Source organism: Lepus europaeus, chromosome 13, assembly GCF_033115175.1.
Source record: "Lepus europaeus isolate LE1 chromosome 13, mLepTim1.pri, whole genome shotgun sequence".
Lineage (NCBI taxonomy): Eukaryota > Metazoa > Chordata > Mammalia > Lagomorpha > Leporidae > Lepus > Lepus europaeus.
The window spans coordinates 57,961,652-57,981,936 of record NC_084839.1 but is presented as its reverse complement, the minus strand read 5'-3'; the positions used below and the strand labels follow the sequence as shown (position 1 = coordinate 57,981,936).

Here is a 20,285-nt window from a genome sequence, read left to right as displayed (position 1 = left end):
CATCTAGGGGTGAGCCTGGTGGGAGGTCTTCAGGCCCCAGGGAACTTGTTCCTGCTATTGGCTATTCAAGCTGAGTTAACGGCCTCTTCTCTTCTAGGCTCACCAGTGCTCCACCACTGACAGCCTCCATCAGACACAGACTAATGGGGCTGCCAGATCTTCGGGTTGTGAATCCTGCAACTGTGAGCTAAAATAAACTCTTATTCATAAGAGCTCCTCTTAAGTATTTTAGTTAAAGCAGTGAAAATCTGACTACTACATAGGTTAAAATCACAAAAACAATATGGATGGAGATGCCCTCAAAGTGAGAGGGAAGTGGAAGAGGAAACCAGGACAGATGATAGCAGTCAGAGGCGACTTCAGCTTTATATATAAGGTCTGGATGCTTCCTAAGGACAATACATATATGGATTATTTCTGTAGAGTTAAAATCAAAGCAAAATAACTCCATGAAGACATGATATCCATAAGCTTCCCAAAGGCCAAGAAAGTGGAGGGAGTCTTACTCTTGGAACATGATCTTTCTCCAGAGGCCTCCTTAAAAGTAGGGAAAAATGCTGCTTCTCCCTCCTTAGCATGTATAATTCAAAACAAAACCACTATGAAGTAACTTCTACAAAGCTCTGCTTTTTCCTGTAATGACTATGAGGATACTTTTGACATTTGAAATTTTTTAATTTCTCAAAAAAATTTTGGCCTAGGTATAGATGCATATGCTTAATTCTGATTTACTGGGTAATTTAGCAGCAAACAATAAGAGTGAAAACTAGTGATTTTCAGTTGTCCTCCCAAAGAGAAGGACAACAAGATTTTAATGTCTACTAGCCTCCTCAAACCAGCACCCTAACAACCAAGCACACAGTTAACTCGTTAAACTTCCAGGTGCAAAACTAGGTGTGGCATTTGAGCTACAAAGAATGGCACAGGCTGTGGTTACTGTAGTAACCACTTCTCTCCCAGGACTGACTGAAGACAACAGGGACTTGCTAGGTCTTGCCCTTACAGCAACAGTTCTGTGCTTGTTGCCCAAAAGGGCTGCAAGTTAATTCTCCACGGTGAGGAGATCTCTCCAGCTCCTTGGGGACCTTCAGAACTAAATTCCCTTAGCTTTTTATTCAACTGTTCCCCTGCGAACAGAGAGAGGAAAGGGAATTGTTTATTACAACTTTTGCATTATCATCCCCACTTGCTTAAATGGTATCCATAATCACTGACAAGGAGAAAGTCAGCTTTTCTCATCCATTTCAGCACAAAGATTGGGTGGGCTTGATAACTCTCCCACCAGATGCTCCTGGTCCCAAGTTATCTGGTTATTTATTTACTTTTTAACTTCCTGATACTGTGGGGCCAAACATTTTTCTCTAAATTCTCTCAGACTGTATCGAAGTGATGGTATACTAGTCAGTAAATAGCTGTCTCTATGGTTTAAGTGGATTATCCATTAAATCACTTTTCTTTCAGTCAAAGGGGATCAGAGGAAAGGCACCTTCTGGGTCAATGTGATTGGCATATACCCAGAGAGTCAAGAGTCACCTCTAGCCCCACCTAGGCCAGCCAATCTGGGCCAGCCTCAGGGTTCTGGAAAGAATGAAATGTTACATGGCTGGCCTGCTTTCTCATACTACTCTTAGGCTGATATGGGTTGACAGTAAATATAAACCCAATGAGCAAAGTTAGTTTTGCAGAGAGTAACAACCTTCACTCCCTTTAAGTCTTCCATAATATAATTCTGCTTTGAGGGAAAGAGCAGGAAGACATTATTATTATTTTTTAAGAACCCTTATTTCCTTTGGCAATCTGCTTTAGGAACATGAACTTGAATCTCATGGGCTAACAAAAAAATGGTTCTTTTTTGCAATGTCTATTTTTTAAATTTATTTCCATATACTTGAAAGGCAAGAGTGATGGGGTGAAGGAGGAGGGAAAGAGAGAAAAAGAAAGAGGGAGAGAGAGAAAGAGATGAGGGGGCGAGAAAGAGAGATCTTCCCTTGGCTAGTTCACTCCCTAAATGCCTGTAAACAGCAAGGGTGAGCCAGGTTGAAGGCAGGAGCCAGAGAACTCCATTTGGGTCTCTCATGTGGGTGGCAGGGGCCTGAGCACTTGGGCCATCATCTGCTGCTTCCTAGGATGCATTAGCAGGAAGTTGCATAGGAAGTGGAGTTGCTGGGATACAGAAAAGGCAGTGTGATATGGGATGCTGGTTTTGCAAGCAGCAGTTTAACCTGTTGCGCTACACCTGCCCCACATGTTTTTTTTTTTTTAAATAATCTCCCCACTTTCTCTTCTCTAGTGATCCCAGATCCAGGAGTCAGATAAAAGACCCCTTAAAGAGCAAGAGACATCACCTGCCTCCCCAATCAAGCCAGAAAGGCCCCATGGCTCTGATAGGGATGCTACAAAAACTGTTTCTGGCCTCAACCCCCCAGAGAGAGATGGTGAGCCTCGGGGTTTGTTCAGTTGCGTAGTCCCACATCTGGTAGCAGCTGTAAGTTCTGGTGCTCTGGCTATATTTAGCTTTGATTGTCTTCCATGGGAACACAAATGCTTTAGTCTTCCTTTCCTCAGCTCTCCATTTACAACAGATGGTCAGCAAGAACCTGAGCTGGCTATCACCAAGGTGGGTAACTAGCCATCAAGAGAAAAAAAAGCCCTCTTCCATAAAAGGTCTGACCTCACCTCTTCTTGAATGCCTTCCCAGCTCCAAATCCAAATACACTGTTTTTACTTTCATTTATTTGGTTTCTCCACCCTAGGGCAGAATACTCCTCTATCCTTCTCAAAGTTGCCTGATTTTTTGCTAAAAACCTTTTATCTCCAGGTTCCTTTGACCTTTCTCTTTGCTGAAATTCTCAAAGCAACTATTGTTCGCACCACTCAATTCAGCTTATCAACAGCTTCACGGTTACTGCTTTCAGCTTCCTAAGGAGACAGTTCCTGGCAGTAGTGATGATGGTGACAGTGATACCAGTGGCAAACCATGAGTATGTGCTCTGTGTCAGCTACCACTCCATGTGTGGAAACATGTTAGTTCATCTTTCTCCCCCTAATATGCCTACCTTGGTAGGTACAATCAGATTATCACATTTTTTAAAAAAGATTTATTTTATTTATTTGAAAGACAGAGTTACAGAGAGAGGCAGAGACAGAGAGAGGTCTTCCATCCACTGGTTCACTTCCCAGATGGCCAAAATGGCTGGAGCTGTGCCGATCCAAAGCCAGGAGCCAGGAGCCTCCTCCAGGTCTCCCACATGGGCGCAGGGGCCCAAGGACTCGGGCCATCTTCTACTGCTTTCCCAGGCCATAGCAGAGAGCCAGATCGGAAGAGGAGCAGCCGGGACTAGAACTGGCATCCATATGGGATGCCGGCACTTCAGGCCAGGGCTTTAACCCACTGTGCCACAGCACCGGCCCCCATTTTTATTTTTTTAACAAATGGAGAAAAGGAGGCATAGAAGCGGCCAAAGTTACACAACCAGTAAGTAAAAGAGCAAAGACCTGTCTCAGTTATTTAGCCCTTAGGTTTCTAAAAGATACTTTTCACACTATCTCCTAAATCCCATTTACTCCACAGTATCTAAGCCTGTCAATCCGGTTTTTCATTCCCAATTTTTTTTAAAAAAAAGGCCGGCGCCGAAGCTCACTAGGCTAATCCTCTGCCTGTGGCGCCGGCACCCCGGGTTCTAGTCCTGGTCGGGGCACCGGATTCTGTCCCAGTTGCTCCTCTTCCAGGCCAGCTCTCTGCTGTGGCCCAGGAAGACAGTGGAGGATGGCCCAAGTGCTTGGGCTCTCCACCCGCATGGGAGACCGAGGGAAGCACCTGGCTCCTGGCTTCGGATTGGCAAAGCATGCTGGCCACAGCACGCTGGCCACAGCGGCCATTTGGGGGGTGAACCAATGGAAGGAAGACCTTTCTCTCTGTCTCTTTCTCTCTCACTAACTCTGCCTGTCAAAAAAAAAAAAAAAAAAGATTTATTCACTTATTTAAAAGTCAGAGTTACAAAGGCAGGAGGGAGAGACAGACAAAATCTTCCATCCATTGGTTCATTCCACGGCAGTAATGGCTGGGGTGAGCCAGGCCAAAGCCAGGAACTAGGAGCTTCCTTTAGGTCTCTCACGTGAGTGTAAGGGGCCCAAACACTTGGGCCATATTCCACTGCTTTTCCCAAGCCAATCAGCAGGGAGCTGGATTGTAGGCAGAGCAGCTAGGACACAAACCAGTGCTCATATGCTTTACCTGCCATGGCACAACACCAGCCCCTATCATCCCTATTTTCAGGTGAGAAAACTAAATTTGTCTGAGACCAAGAACCCCATGCAGAGCTGTGATTCAAATGTAGGTCCATCTGGCTCTAATGTTTTCTTTGCCCACATTAACTGGAAACCATATGTTCGATCAACACTCAACCAGCACCTCTCTGATAATCATTAAACTCACGCACATTTGTAGAAAGGATTTTGTAAGTAGAGTGTGTGTGACAGGGTGGAGATACAAAGATGTGAAGATAAGGTCCTTGCCCTAAAGGAGTTGACAGAGTGGGAGAGACAAGACAGATGTGCAGATCAGGAGGTAATGTAGGTACTGTGGTGGCAGTTCCGGAAGTTCAGCAGGCACAAAGACAGATGAAGTTCTCAATATTCCGGGGTTCCTGGGACTGTCACATAGGGAAGTAGACCCAGAATTCAACATTTGTAAAACTGTTTTCTTTTATTTTCATTTTATGTGAAAGCTAGAGACACAGAGATCTTCCACCCAAATGCCCAGGGCTAGGCCAGGCCAAAGCCAGGAGCATGGAACTCAACTTATGTCTCCCACATGGGCAGCAGGGATCCAAGTACTTCAGCCATCACCTGCTGACTCTCGGGGTACAAGCTGGAAGCTAGATCAAAAGTGGAAGAGTCAGGACTCCAACTGGCATCCAATACGGGCAGTGACTTTACCACAGCACCAAATGCTCACCTTTTAACAAGAAAAAAAAAAAAAAGGCTTTGATAAAAACAGATTTTGTGATAAGCTCCACTGTCCAGAAACTAAGAGCACCCTAAATACTCTGGTTCATTAGGTTTTTGCCATAAGCCATCATCCTCTCCAAATTTATTATGAAATGCTGTTATTCTATGGGTTACCACAAAATCTGGGAAATGGGGTGAGGACAGTCACAAATTTCTTGTAGGAAACTGTTGAACTACTGACACTGAATAAAAAATTTTCTGTGTGAATGTGTGTGCACGTGTGTGTGTTTTCCCCTGGGGAGGAAAATTCATAGCTTTCCTTGATTCTTAATGATCTAAAGTGCCATGCAAAACTTATGAATCACTAAAATGATGTTGTACCTGTATATATAGCAATAAATCCTTAAATATACCTATACATAAATACATATACATGCACACAAGAACACATGTTTTTATACACACAGAAAGTATGCCTAAAAACCACTTCTGGGTTGAATTTTCTTTAAGTAGAAAGAAAAAGAGATTCACTTTCTGCTCCATACTATTCTGTGCTGACTGAAAAATTAAGTAATTAGGGGAAGGCATTTGGTATAATAGTCATGTTGCTTGGGATGTCTGCATTCCATATTGGAGTGCCTGGGTTCAAGCCCCGGCTTTGACTCTTGAATTTGGCTTCCTGCTCATGCATACCCTGCAGGGCAGCAGGTGATGGCTTAAGTAGTTGGGAACTTGCCACCCATTTGGGAGCCCAAATTGTGTTTCTACCTTCTGGCTTGACCTGGCCTAGCCCCAGCTCTTGTGAGCATTTGAGGGTGAACAAGCAGATGTGAGTGCGATCTCTCTCCCTGTCTCTCTGCCTTTCAATAAATAAACATTTAAAAATAAATTTTAAAAGTTAATTTAGTAATTTGTAATGTATATGTAATGCTTTTATAGTAAAAAATGATCTCTTTTTTTTTTTTTTTTTTTTTTTTTGACAGGGAGAGTGGATAGTGAGGGAGAGAGATAGAGAGAAAGATCTTCCTTTTTGCCATTGGTTCACCCTCCAATGGCCACTGCGGCCAGCACATCGTGCTGATCCGAAGCCAGGAGCCAGGTGCTTCTCCTGGTCTCCCTTGCGGGTGCAGGGCCCAAGGACTTGGGCCATCCTCCACTGCCTTCCCGGGCCATAGCAGAGAGCTGGCCTGGAAGAGGGGCAACCGGGATAGAATCCGGCGCCCCAACCGGGACTAGAACCCGGTGTGCCGGCGCCGCAAGGAGGAGGATTAGCCTGTTAAGCCACGGCGCCGGCCGATCTCTGTTTTTATTGTACTATGAATAGACCATGTTGAGAAGACCATCATAGTGAGGAGTAAATATTCTACAGAATTCACAACAGATATTGTTACAATTAATTAATGGCTGTACTTAGGAAGCTTGGTTGAGGCCAATCTGGGTACTGTGTGTGGGTAGTCAGGAAGTCCTATGTGCAACAGACTCATTCATCTAACACACTGCACCCAGAGATTGCTGGCATTGCATAGAAAGTGAGGCCAAGGTTATCACAACAAGAGGTTCTACAAAGAGCAACAGCAGCCCAGACCCAGAGACAGATCTAACACAGACGCAGGATACAGGTGACCCTCACTGTAGGAACTGTCATCATCTAAACACAATGAGCACACACACACACACACACACAAAATTACTCTTTTGAAGGACCTGGCAAGCAGAACATAGAGATGGAAGACAGCAGCCCATTATTTCTTCTTGACCATGGCCTTGTATAAGTCATTTGCCCTGTCTGTCCAGATGTTTCCTCATTTTTTAAAAGATACTAAAATAGCTTTTACCAAAACCTATATACAAAAAAACAAACAAACAAAAAAAAAAAAACCTATATACAAATCAGCCATTCTAAGATCTTTGCCAATTCTTAGCCATAGTTCTGAAAGCAGACAGAATATAAATCATATAAAACTCTCAAATTTATGCTTATTTCCTAATAGTATAATAACAGCAGTCAAGGAAAGTATTTATTTCAATTTTTCATCCTCGAATTCCTTTAAACTAACAGTTTAATCTTATTTTACTTGATCAATCAAATCCATATCCCCCCCCCCCCCGAATTCTGTAAATCAACAGAACTTGAAACTCTCACACCAGCAGAAAACACAAAACTAGTCAAAAGCAAGCAGTGAAGAGAGGGGTGGGAAAGGGCCTGATTACAGTCCTTGGTGAATAGTGATGTGAATATGCAAATTTTTATTATCTGCTGTGGTATAACTTCAGTATATTATTCTGATAACTGAAGTAAGTACTGAACTTGCAAATCATGTCAGTTGGCACTGTTATCTCACAGGAAGCAGGTCCAGGCGGGTTCCTGTGCAACAAAAGCTAGCTCAGTGTTGCATATGGTTGTGATGCTGTAAGACACAATTACAGCCATCCCACAGAATGGAAAATTGGCTGCACTTAGATAAAAATTCCTATTTTTGAAGTGTTGAGGTTAAAAACTACATAATCTACAACTAGAGTTAAGTTTAAGCTATTTATATATTCTATTTGGGCTCTCTGCTCTGCTGGCTAAATCTCCATCTAAAATATTTTAAAAACCTGACTGTAAAGTTAGAGAGCTAAGAATTTTAAGATAACAACTGTCCCACAAATTCTATTCTTTGTAGCACCCTGTTCTTTTAGGAAGAATTCCAGTCATTTCTGTTTGATCCTGAAAGGATTTCTTCTATTCTCCTGTCTCTCTCACTGGTCTAGAACTATACTATACACATCAGTAACATATTTTCTAACATCTGTTTAACTTTCTATTTTCCTTTAATTTCTATTTATATTGCTTTCCAAATTTTTACCCAGGTCTAAAAAGAGAACTTCAATAATGAATTGACACTACACCAAGTATTTAAGGTTTAAGATACTCAGTGTCATCCTTTGTTTCTCACTGATTTCTTGTATTTTGGGGAGAATGGTTACAATGAATTTTAAAAACGCTGCAAATATTTTTGAATTGTCATTAAACTAAGACTAGAGGAAGAGAGTGACTAGAGGAAGAGAGTGAAATTTGACTTTTGCTGATGAAGGTGATGAGAACAAGAGCCTCCAATAAAAGTCAAACACGAAAATAAGGCCAAATCCTTTGCTCCGTATCAACATGAAACTACCCAAGTCTGGAGTTAACTTTTTAACTTTCTTCTGAGAGCTAACTTTTGTTTCAGCTGCACTGATTATAAACAGACTAAAGTTAGAGTGTTATTGCTCAAGCAGTGATCATTGCTACAAGGCCCAGTTCAGGCTGAGGATTATTTTCCTTTTGTCCCCTATTTCCTGAACTCGTAGTAGTTTAAACTTAGGATCACAGAGATATAAAACCGAGCGGCGTCTCCGGGATCCTTGTGCTAGTTTTCTCCTCTGATCCTTTCTCCACGTTTCCATTATCACCAAGGAGATGCTCTGGTTTAATGCAAGTCTTCCTGATAAAAGTTTACCCAAACAACTCAGTCCTAGGAGATATCAAAGGGGATGGTGGTGGTGTTAATATCCAACTGGGCAAGAAGGGGAGCAATTTACTCTCATACTTCCTCAGAGGGGATAGAAACTGATATAACCTTACTAGAGAACAACTTGGCAATGATTATCAAAGCCTTAAGAACACTGTATTCTACTTTCAGGAATTTATTCAAGTAAAGTCACCTTTTCTCTTAGTTCCAGCTTCTTTCTTTCATTTTATTTAAAAGGAAAGAAGAAAGAGAAACAGATGGAGAGAACGCTCCCATCTACTAGTTTACTCCCTAAAAGTCTGTAACAGCCAGGGCCAGGCCAGGACAAAGTCTGGAGTCTGGAACTCAGTCCAAGTCTCCCATGTGGGTGGCAGAGACCCAAGTACTTAGACCATCAGCTGCTGCCTCCCCGAGTGCACGTTAGCAGGACGCTGGATCAGAAGCACAGTAGCCAAGGCTTAAACCACGCTCTCCAACAAGCGACGCAGGTGTCCCAAGCAGCAACACGTCACATGTTGCATGTAGCTTGTCGCATGCTGTGTGTAACATGTCAGTCAGCCTCTAGCTTTATAGCTGGATGTTATGTTGATGGCTCATTTAACAGTTCTTTCAGTATTTTTATAATGGAATATAATAAACATATTTGTGTGGTAATCAAAACTAAAAATCTTCAGTAAACATTAAACATATCCTGTCCAAAACAACTTTCATTCAAAAGTGTTAAATGTGGGGGACCACCTTTAACAATTAGGTTTTGTTTTGTTTTGTTTTATAATTATTAAAAAACTCAGTACATATTAACAGTTGTTTTTCTAACATCTAGTGTTTGGAGATATAATAAACAAGCCCATGCTCATTTTTGTGGCTGATACTTTCATGGGATGAGACAGAGATCCAGACCACAACGATGAGTGGTCCTGGGCTGTTCCTTCATGCTTCCACAGATCTAGAAGGCATAGATGCTCCTTCCAAGGACCGCTAGAATACCATTATGTGATGAGATATTCTTTTCCTGCATGTTACAGCAAAAGACACTATCTAAATTCTCCTGAATCACTGGGAACAGAAAGCAAGTTTCAGTTTATTTATTTATTTATTTGTTTTGGTCAAACCACATGCCTTTTCTGAATCTATTTGCAGCACTCTTTCAAATACATCTTTCAAGATCTTCTCTAAAGAGTCCACAGGGACTACATACAAAACCTTCTGGTCATTGTTTGCTAACTGTTGGGATGGTCTTAATCGAGGAAGAGCCAATATTTTCAGTCTGGGTTCTTGGAAAAGGTCCTAAGATGTCTCCAAACTGACTGAGGAGAAACTGCTTAAGAGAAGAGGAATTCTTTCTGCTCTGCAATAAACTCATTAGGACTGACACAAGCTGTAACCACAGACTAAGAGAACCACATGTTTTGAACACATTAGATCCCAAAGGCCACTGAAGTTTTGAAATACTATCAGTGTCATATGACAAAACCTGTTCAACCAAGACTCAAGCCTCAATATACTGTTTGACAATCTCCTCCCCTGTGAACATTCTTAGTATTTGGTAATTTCTCTATAAGGATCTCATTTTTATTACATTAGTTTTCCTGGAAAAGTTTTATTTGATGATTCAGGTAAAATTGTCTGAGGTAAAAGACTTCCTATCACCCCAGTAGACATTTTTCCTTCCAAGCAATCCTGACATGAGGCAAGTGAGTGAAGACATCCTTCTGTTAGGAAGCCAGTTTAGTTTGAGGTGCCACAAAAGTCCAAGTGTTTCTGTAGTTCAAACCAAACCAGACTTATCTTACCTCCCTGATTCAGGCAGAACTAATCCAAATGCTCAAACCAGGTCCAGAAGCACCTTGGGTTTTACTAGTGTCAGGTAAATCTCTTCTAGTTTGGGAAGGATCCTGTAGGCCTCAACTAATGACAAATGGCACCTGTATTTGCATGACTAAAATGGGGTTTTCTTCCTTTTCAAATTCTTGATTTGTTACACATAATACTAAAATCCCTTTCGGGAACAAAGCTTGATAAAAATGGTTTCCAAAGTTGACTCCACCTGCCCTAGTCCTATTGAATCCAAGTCTTTGGGGATAGGACCCTGAAAGCCTGCTACCTTGTTTCTTTTCCTTTTTAAATCTGAATGCTTTTACAAGAACAATTCAAAGAGTGAATGAGGGGCAGGGGCCAGCGCTGTGGCACAGAAGGCTAAGCCTTCCCCTACAGTACCGGTGTCCTATAGGGCTGCCAGTTCAAGTCTCAGCTGCTCCACTTCTAATCCAGCTCCCTGCTAGTGCACCTGGGAGGGCAGTGGAAGATGGCCCAAGTCCTTGGACCCCTGCACCCACACGGGAGACCCAGAAGAAGCTCCTGGATCTTGGCTTCAGTTTGGCCACTGCAACCATTTGTGGAGTGAACCAGCGGATGGAAGATCTCTCTCATTCCTTTTCTCTCTGTATCTCTACCTTTCAAATAAATGAATCTCTAACAACAACAACAAAAGAGTGAATGAAAAGGACAAAAGAAATCCCAGAAGAAGAGACAGGCAAGATTTGAATTTGAAAATTTAATACCAATGGGGGAACAATATTTAAAAAAAAAGTCAGAGAGGAGGAATCACGAACACCTTTGCTTCAAAAACTCCAACTCCTTCCTGTGTCATCTGCAGTTACGCTGGCTGCATCAGTGTGCTGATACTTTCTTCTACCTCTGACAGCTTCTTCAGGATTTGGTTGACCTTCACCTCATCAAATTCCAAACACAGAAATTCAGATTCCTGGAAAACATAGAAGGATGTTTTAGAGGGGGACCCCTGAGGCATCCTGTCATGACCAAGTTCCAAAGGCTCAGGGTCCCAACTCAGCAAGCCTAGTTCAGACCTTTAATACCTAAGTGATATTTTACCCAGCAAAGCAAATACACACAATGCCTTAAACAAAACTGTTTTTTTTTTTTTTTGAGAATGTTCTATTAATGGTACAAGTATACATATGTCAGGTGCTCTCACTATGAGGCATGTGAGAAGCTAGCTGTTCCTGTCTGTTGTCTCATTTGACCCTATGATGATTTTTAAGTCAAGGAGTTAAGTACTGCTGTTTTATGGATGACAACCCTGGAGCCCAGAAAGATTAAACTGTATTCAAAAAATAGAAAAAAGCAGTCAGCTTGTGTTTGGCAGACTCCAAAGTCCATATCATCTCTACGGCATCCTGTAGTATAATTATAAAAGAAGGATTCTGATTGGCTCTGAGATAGCCTAGGCATTGAGCTAACTCAGAAGTAGTGGTTATGCCAAGAAGCTGTAACAAGTTGCTTGGGAACTATCAGTCAGATAATTGAAAGATAACCAGATCTTGAAACAGCAACAAACATTTTCTGGGGTTTTTCCAGTTGCTGCCAGCCCACCCTCCTTCCAGCGCCCTCAAACACATTCCCTTCATTCACTGTTAGGATTGGTCAATCAATCCTAGGTTAGGTAGATACTGAAGAATAAGGTATTTGAAGTATAGTGGTAGAAATTTCATGTTTATTGACAAGTATAACATGTTTTAAGAGATAAGGGCAAATTGTATATATCCAAGAGTGACTACATTCAAGATCCATAAAAACAAAATCGAGCAATTTTTTTAAAAAAAAGATTTATTTATTTGAAAGAGAGAGGTAAAGCCAGAGAGAAAGAGAGGCCATTCATCCACTGGTTTACTCTCCAAATGACCACAATGGCCAGAGATGAGCCAATCTGAAGCCAGGAGCCAGGGACTTCTAGGTCTCCCATGCAGTGCAGGGGCCCCAGGGCTTGGGCCATCCTCTGCTGCTTTCCCAGGACATAGCAGAGAGCTGGATCAGAAGTGGAGTACCCAGGACTCGAACGGGCACCCAAATGGGATGCCAGTGCTATAGGCTGAGGCTTTAACCTGCTGCGCCACAGTGCCAGCCCCAAAAATCAAACAATTTGAAAGCAGTGTGAATTCTTGAGATCATATAACCCAATTGTCTTTTTTTCCGGATAATGAAATTACATACCTAGCCATGGTAAATGACATGCCTAATATCCCTCTGTTGATGGCACACTTATCAGCTGTTTTCTCCATGTTTTCCTCTCTAAATATTGAAGGGAACCAGACTATGTCACTCCAAAACATTCCACTTTGGCATATGGATTATTTTGAGTTGAAGGCAATTGAGAACCAACAGATGGAAAAAGAAGTCTTCTTGCAGTATCCCTTATATGACTAAAAGCAGAAAATTCTGGTAAATAAGGACAGTTATAAATCTCTTGTCTGGGGGAGTTTTCTAGCCATGAATATGAAAAGTTGGCAACAAGAGGAGCCTACACAAACCTTGTTAAAATAACCCTTATTTGCCATTTGTTTCCCCATATACTTACTTCATTTGTCCTTAGAAGCCCAACCCCTTTATACACTGACTAGCCTCTTGGCCATAATTTATCCCTCTTTGTTAAAATGGCATATAATATTCCAAGGCTAACTGCCTCTTTGGGTCTTTACTTTTTGTTATTGTTGTTGAAACTCCTGTGCATGTAATGTTAAAGATATCAACATGAATAAAATTCATTAGCTTTTTCTTGTTTGTTTACACTTAATTTATAGGCATCACAGACATAACCTAAGAAGGTAAAGGAAAACTTTTTCTTGCTGAACTATGCTAGGGATTTTCCCACTCTCATCTCCAAGCGACCAGTAAAGAAAGACCAATAAGCACCTTCAGAAGGAAGGAGCCATTCTGCTATCACCTAAAAGGAATTTATTTTGAAAAAGTACCTTTGTTGTTGCTAAGCTGATTTACTAAGTCTATAATAAATGCACTGGACATCCTAGGAGAAATCGGGGCAGAGAGAAAGGGGCCTCTCAGACAAAAGGCTTCCAAATGGGGGAAGGCAGCTTCTTTTGCTGCTTAAAGGAACTTGGTACTCAAACAACTGTTTAGAAACTTATATTTTCATTGAGCCCAAAGTGATGGCCCAAGTACTTGAGTTCCTGCCATCCATATGGGAGATCTGGATGGAGTTCTGGGTCCTGGTGTCAGCATGGCCCGTCCCCAGCTATTGCAGGCATTCGGGGAATGAACCAGTAGACCCCCCCACCCCCCAAAAAAGTCTCTCGGTTTCTCTCCCCTCTCTGTCACTCTGCCTATCAAATAAATATTTTTTTTTAAAAGGACACATCTCAGATCAGAAAGTTTCTTGTTCTTCATTCCATTTTATCTAGATCTTTAGCTTGACTTTAAAATATTTTTTAATGTCCCTGAGCCTGGGCAAGTAAATAAGTTTTTTTTTTTTTTTTAAATAAAGGTTTTATTTATTTACTTAAAAGGCAGAGTTACAGAAAGAGACGCAGAGAGGGCAATCATCCATCACCTGGGTCACTCTCCAAATGGCTACAATGCCCAGAGCTGACTCAGGCTGAAGGTAGAAGCCTGGAGCTCCATTTGGGTCTCTCAAGTGGGTGGCAGGGGCCGAGGTACTTGGGCCATCTTCTGCTGCTTTCCCAGGCACATAGCTAGGGAGCTGGATCAGAAGCAAAGCAACTGGGACTCCAAGTAGTGCTCATATGAGATGCTAGCATCTCAGACTACAGTTTAACCACAGCACCACAACATCAGCCCCAAGTGCACACATCTTTTCAAAAGAAACATGGAGACTGGCACTGTGGTGCTGGCATCCCATATGGGTTGTGTCTCGGCTGCTCCTCTTCCAATGCAACTGTCTGCTTATGGCCTGGGAAAGCAGTGGAGGATGGCCTAAGTGCTTGGGCCCCTGCATCTGTGTGGGAGACCCAGAAGAAGCTCCTGGCTCCTGGCTTTGGATTGGCCTCGCTCTGGCAGTTGCGGCCATTTGGGGAGTGAACCAGTGGATGGAAGACCTTTCTCTCTATTTCTTCCTCTCTCTATCTGTAGCTCTACTTCTCAGATAAATAAATAAAATCTTTTAAAAAATGAAGTAAGGTTTACTTGCACAAGATAGAACAGTATTGAGATCATTAATGCTCTTGAAGTGGTTTTTGTAGGTGTGAAACAAATTGTGAGAATCTGAATTGGTCCCTCTTATTATAATGTTGAAATTAAGTCTATTTAATTTATTAAGTCATGTTCATGCCCTGATTTTATATACTTGTATCTATCCATAAACACTGTTATATTTGAAAAAAATATTTTTTAACAGTTGGCCTTGGAAACAATGGTCTAGAAACTAATAATTACCAACCTAAAGGCACTTTTTAAAAGTCCATGGAAGGGGCTGGCACTGTGACACAGCGGGTTAAAGCCCCAGCCTGAAGTGCCAGCATCCCATATGGGCACCAGTTCGAGTCCCAGCTGTTCCACTTCTGATCCAGCTCTCTGCTGTGGCCTGGGAAAGCAGTAGAAGATGGACTAAGTCTTTGGACCCCTGCACCCACATGGGACACCTGGAAGAAGCTCCTGGCTCCCACAGATCAGCTCAGCTCCGGCCCTTGCAGCCAACTGGAGAGTGAACCAGCGGATGGAAAACCTCTCTGTCTCTACCTCTCTCTGTAACTCTGTCTTTCAAATAAATAAAAATAAATCTTTTTTTTTTTTAAAGTCCATGGAAAACAGAACTAAAAGATCAGTTTCTTTTGGTGCAAAAAACTGTGAAATGCATGTATCTGAGGAGGCTTAGAAAAGTTCATAAGAATGTGTATTATGAAAAAACGACATGAATTTCAGGATTTTTTTCACTAAGATATTTATTTTGTGTCTTGGCTGCACCTCTTTCGATCCTGCTCTCTGCTATGACCTGGGAAATAAGTAGAAGATGGCCCAAGTGCTTGGGCCCCTATACTCATATGGGAGAACCAGAATACGCTCCTGGCTGCAGTCTGGCCCAGCCCTGGCTATTTCAGCCATTTGGGGAGTGAACCAGCAGACAGAAGACCTTTCTGTCTGTTCCTCTCTTTTGTCTGTAACTCTGCCTCTCAAATAAATAAATAAATCTTTTTAAAAAAAACCTGAAAACACTTGATATATTTTTTCATTCATTTTCTTTATCTGGGCCTAACTTGTACTTTATGATCATAGGGAGTATAGCAGCATGTGAAATTCAAGGGGTTAAATAACCACATCAAAATAAATAAAAAGCAAAGGCAAAATATTCAAATTTTAACTTTTTAAGTGTAAAAGCTAGTCATAAAATCCTAGATAACCTTGAGAGGCTACTCTCTCCAAACCAAAAATAAACTAAGCCAGCTTTAACACTTCCAGAAGAGGCTATACTCAGTTATTCCTAAGGAACTCCTGTATACTTGTCAAGCCTAAATCCTTAATGCTTAAGCTCATTTTCTGGGGAGTTAGAGAGTATAACTGATTATTAGTCTATATAAAAATGAAGGCTGTTATTAAGTGATTGTTTGGTTTTTATCTATACACTAAATGACCTCTGTGTGTATCATGTCCACTAAATGACCTCCTTTTCTAGGCCAATGAGCACACCCAAGTAATTCAGTAAAACCATACTACAGTGACAAAATGCTAAAAATAGATAATAATAAAAGATTTATGACTTATTAGACACTTAAATGAGGATGGCATTTGGTCTAGTGGTTAATATGCCACTTGAGATGCCTGAGTCCCATATGGGAGTGCCTAGCATTGAGTCCCAGCTCTGCTCCCAATTCCAGTTTCCTGCTGATGTGCATCATAGTGAGTCAGCAGGTGACAGCTCAAGTAGTTGGCAACTGTCACCCACAAGGGAGACACAGATTGTGTTCCTGGCTCCTGGTTTCAGCCTGGCCCAGCCATGGATGTTATGGGCATTTGGGACGTGAACCAGCAGATGGGAGATCTGTCTCTCTTTCAAATAAATAAAAATCTAAAAACTTAAGTGTAAACATTTAGAGCAAATTCAACAAATAACAAAACCCCTATAATCTATTTTCTATTCAATTAATATTTCCCATGCAAAATTTTCACAAATCTTTTTTTTTTTTTGGACAGGCAGAGTGGATAGTGAGAGAGAGAGAGACAGAGACAAAGGTCTTCCTTTTTGCCATTGGTTCACCCTCCAATGGCCGCTGCGGCCGGCGCATCACACTGATCCGAAGCCAGGAGCCAGGTGCTTCTCCTGGTCTCCCACGTGGGTGCAGGGCCCAAGGACTTGGGCCATCCTCCACTGCACTCCCAGGCCACAGCAGAGAGCTGGCTGGAAGAGGGGCAACCGGGATAGAATCCGGTGCCCCAACCGGGACTAGAACCTGGTGTGCCGGCGCCACAAGGTGGAGGATTAGCCTGTTAAGCCATGGCGCCGGCCAAAATTTTCACAAATCTTGATCACCCAATTTACTGCTTTAATATTTAGCATTATGATATAACCTCGGTAAATTCTAATGTGTTGTGGTTTCTTATAAAGTGATAAAATTGGAGGATAAAGAAAAAGAATGGCAAAGGTTGCCATACGATCCAGTTAACAAATAGACTGAAGAAGGCCACACAAAGCTAGCCAGGTTTTCCTAAGGCTTATTCCCCAAATTTTTTTTTAGGTTTCATTTGTTGACACAAAGGTACCTTTATGGAGCACAAACTTGAGCCATAATGCTTATCTTCCATCTGGACTGTCCTTTCATAAACTTAAAAGAATTCTATAATCTGCAACTATCTAAAATTCTGTGATTTTTAAGAGTATAAAGTAAAAAGTTAAAGTAAAAATTAAGAGTGGGAATAAGAGAGGGAGGAGGAAGAAGGGTGGGTGTGTGAGCAAGAGGGAGGTAGAGTTAGGGTGGGAAGTTATCACTATGTTCCCAAATCTGTACATATGAAATACATGAAACTTGTATCGTTTAAATAAAATTTTTAAAAAAGTATCAAATGTTTGAGGAGATAGGTATGTTTTCTCTGATTGACATTATGTAGTACACACATGTATGGAAACATCACACAGTACCCCATAAATATGTACAATTTTTACATGTCAGTTAAAAATGATATAAAGCAAAAGTTCACAAAAATACATATGATGAAAAACTATGCAAGGATTTCAAAACTCTCTGCATTAAGATAAACTCATCTTTAAATTAAAAAAAAAAAAAAAAAAGGAAAGAGACAGGACATGAGGCAGAATTCAAAAGCAACAACGGCTTCTTGGAACTGCAACTATATAATAAAATATCCAGAACACTGTCTGCCAGAGAAAGTCAGAACTTAAACCTGCGTTCACACTGCCACACATCCAACGGCTTTCCCAGAACAACCACTGTTACTGCTCCCCAGCGCCTCAGAAGCCTGTGGATTCCAGAAACTGCCTCTCTGCAGCAAAGGATGCTCAAACTCCTTCCTAGGAACTATTTATCCAAAGTTAAAATTTTACAGTTCCCTGAAAACCGTGGTGATTACTGACCACTTGTCTTTTCAGATCCATATCCTGGGAAGCTATACTCTAAGGGTTGTGTCACTCTGCTGTTCTCTGGCTTACAGCTGGGTTCAGGCAAGGGAAGAAAGAGGTGATGATGTTTATTCCCCAACTCCTCCGCTGTGGCTTCCAACATTTTCTACGTAGAAGTATCATTCATTTCCTATTTACTGACCGCAAATACTGCCTCTTCTGGTTCACATAAGCAAGAATAAAACTGAGTCTCCTCAGACTACCAAAGTATATAACCACCAAGCACAAACTTCAAAGATGAGCACAGCAAAGATTTTCATCAAGTCTAAATTGGTAAGAAGGCTGCTTAGAAGTGATAAATAACAGAATGAGCCAGAACCAATATAGAAGTCCTCCCCCCCCTTCCTTTATATATGGGGAATATGTTCCAAGACTCCTAGTGGATGACTGAGACTACAGACAGGAGAACCCTATATAGGTATACTGTGCTTTTTCCTATACATACATACACAATTTAATGTTTTTTACATATTAACTAGCCACTTCCCATGCAGTATGGCTACCACTTTTGCAGTCTCAGGTGAGAGAAAAATAGCACATATTTCCTTTTGCCTCTTCACAATTTCATGGACAGAAGATTCCTTCTTATAGTAGATCTCAGCTACCTCAGTACATGATTTTTTTTTTTTTTAATTAAGTTGAGAACTTTCATCTCTTCTTCTTCTTCTTCTTCTTCTTTTTTTTTTTTTTTTTGACAGGCAGAGTTAGTGAGACAGAGAGAGAGAGAGAGAGAGAGAAAGGTCCTTCCTCCTGGTCTCCCATGGGGTGCAGGGCCCAAGGACTTGGGCCATCCTCCACTGCCTTCCCGGGCCACAGCAGAGAGCTGGAACAGAAGAGGGGCAACAGGGAAGAGGGGCAACAGGGACAGAATCCGGCGCCCCAACAAGGACTAGAACTCGGGGTGCCGGCACCACAGGCAGAGGATTAGCCTAGTGAGCCGCGGTGCCGGCGCACCTTTTCATTTAAAAAGAGCGCTTTCGGACTTCATTTTGGCAGATCTGAACTGTCAGCACTATTATGCTGCAATTTGGGGCTATCTTTTTTTTTAAAGATTTTATTTATTTATTTGAAAGTCAGAGTTACACAGAGAGAGGAGAGGCAGAGACAGAGAGAGAGGTCTCCCATCCACTGGTTCACTCTCCAATTAGCCGCAACAGCCAGAGCTGCGCCGATCCTAAGCCAGGAGCCAGGAGCCAGGAGCTTCCTCCAGGTTTTCCCACATGAGTGCAGGGGCCCAAGGACTTGGACTATCTTCTACTGCTTTGCCAGGCCATAACACAGAGCTGGATTGGAAGTGAAGCAGCCAGGCCTTGAACCAGCACTCAAATAGGATGTTGGCACTGCAGGCGGTGGCTTTACCCACCACAGCGGCGGTGGGGCCATCTTTAATTAAAATAAGGATTACTTGAACACAAACACTGCAATGCCACAAGAGTTGATTTTATAATGAAGACAGCCACAAAGGAAGTAACAGGCAGATAGTATAGACAGCATGGATACATGGGACAAAGGACTCATTTTCTGGACAGGATAGTGTGAGATTTCATCAAGCTACTTAGAATGTGGAGAACTATTTACTTCTAGAATTTTCCATTAAATATTTTCTTTAAAAATTTAAAGTCAGAGTTATAGGAGCATGGGGCGCAACTGGGATAGGAGTAGGGACAGAAAGAGAGATCTTCCATCTGCTGGTTCAGTCCCCAAATGGTCACAACCACTGTGGCTTGGCTAGGCTGAAGCCAGGGGCCAGAAGCAAGGATCTTCCAGGTCTCCCACCTATGTGTAAGGGCCCAAGTATTTGGGCCATCCTCCACTGCTTTCCCAGACACATTAGCAGAGACCTGGATCAGAAGTGGAGCATCCAGGACTAGAACCAGTGCCCATATGGGATGCCAACATCACAGGCCACAGTGCCGGTCCCTCCATTTAATACTTCCTAACTGAAGATGACAATTGGTAACTGAAACTATGGAAAGCAAGACTATGGATAAGAAGAAACAACTGTATTTGATTTTTAAAAAATAATCATTTGATATTGAAATCTTGTAGGGTACTATTTAGAAAAAAAAAGGAAGGAGAGAGGGAGGGAGGGAAGAAGAGGAAGACTACCACCAATAACAACAGAATATAAGATTTCATGAGAAATTTGCATCAAAAATCCTTGATACCAAAAACATGGCCTCATCTCTATAACCTACATGATTTATGAACTTCTTTGTTTATCTTTAAATAAAGGCTTTTTGTTTTTACCAATAAATATCACTACCAATGATCCTTACTCAGGCCATTAAAGAATATGCTAAGGACATGAACGTATGTCTGTTGGTCATTTGTTCATCATCCTTTGAAAAATGTCTGTTCATATCCTTAGTATATTCTTAATATAGTAGATGTGGGACTTGTTAGCAATTGTATTTGAAATGAAGATGATTCTGGATAAA

At 41.7% G+C, this 20,285-nt stretch overlaps 1 protein-coding gene across 3 annotated transcripts in view; it reads right to left on the bottom strand.

Annotated features, from left to right (window-relative positions):
• Positions 1-10,979: 10,979 nt before the first annotated feature.
• COMMD1 (copper metabolism domain containing 1) overlaps positions 10,980-20,285 on the bottom strand; it is a 158,762-nt gene continuing 149,456 nt past the window's right edge. For all 3 annotated transcript variants that reach the window (XM_062209512.1, XM_062209511.1, XM_062209513.1), the window contains one exon: positions 10,980-11,208. In XM_062209512.1, coding sequence (XP_062065496.1) covers positions 11,172-11,208 — 37 coding nt within the window. In that variant the 3' untranslated portion in view covers positions 10,980-11,171. The remainder of the gene's footprint in view (positions 11,209-20,285) is intronic.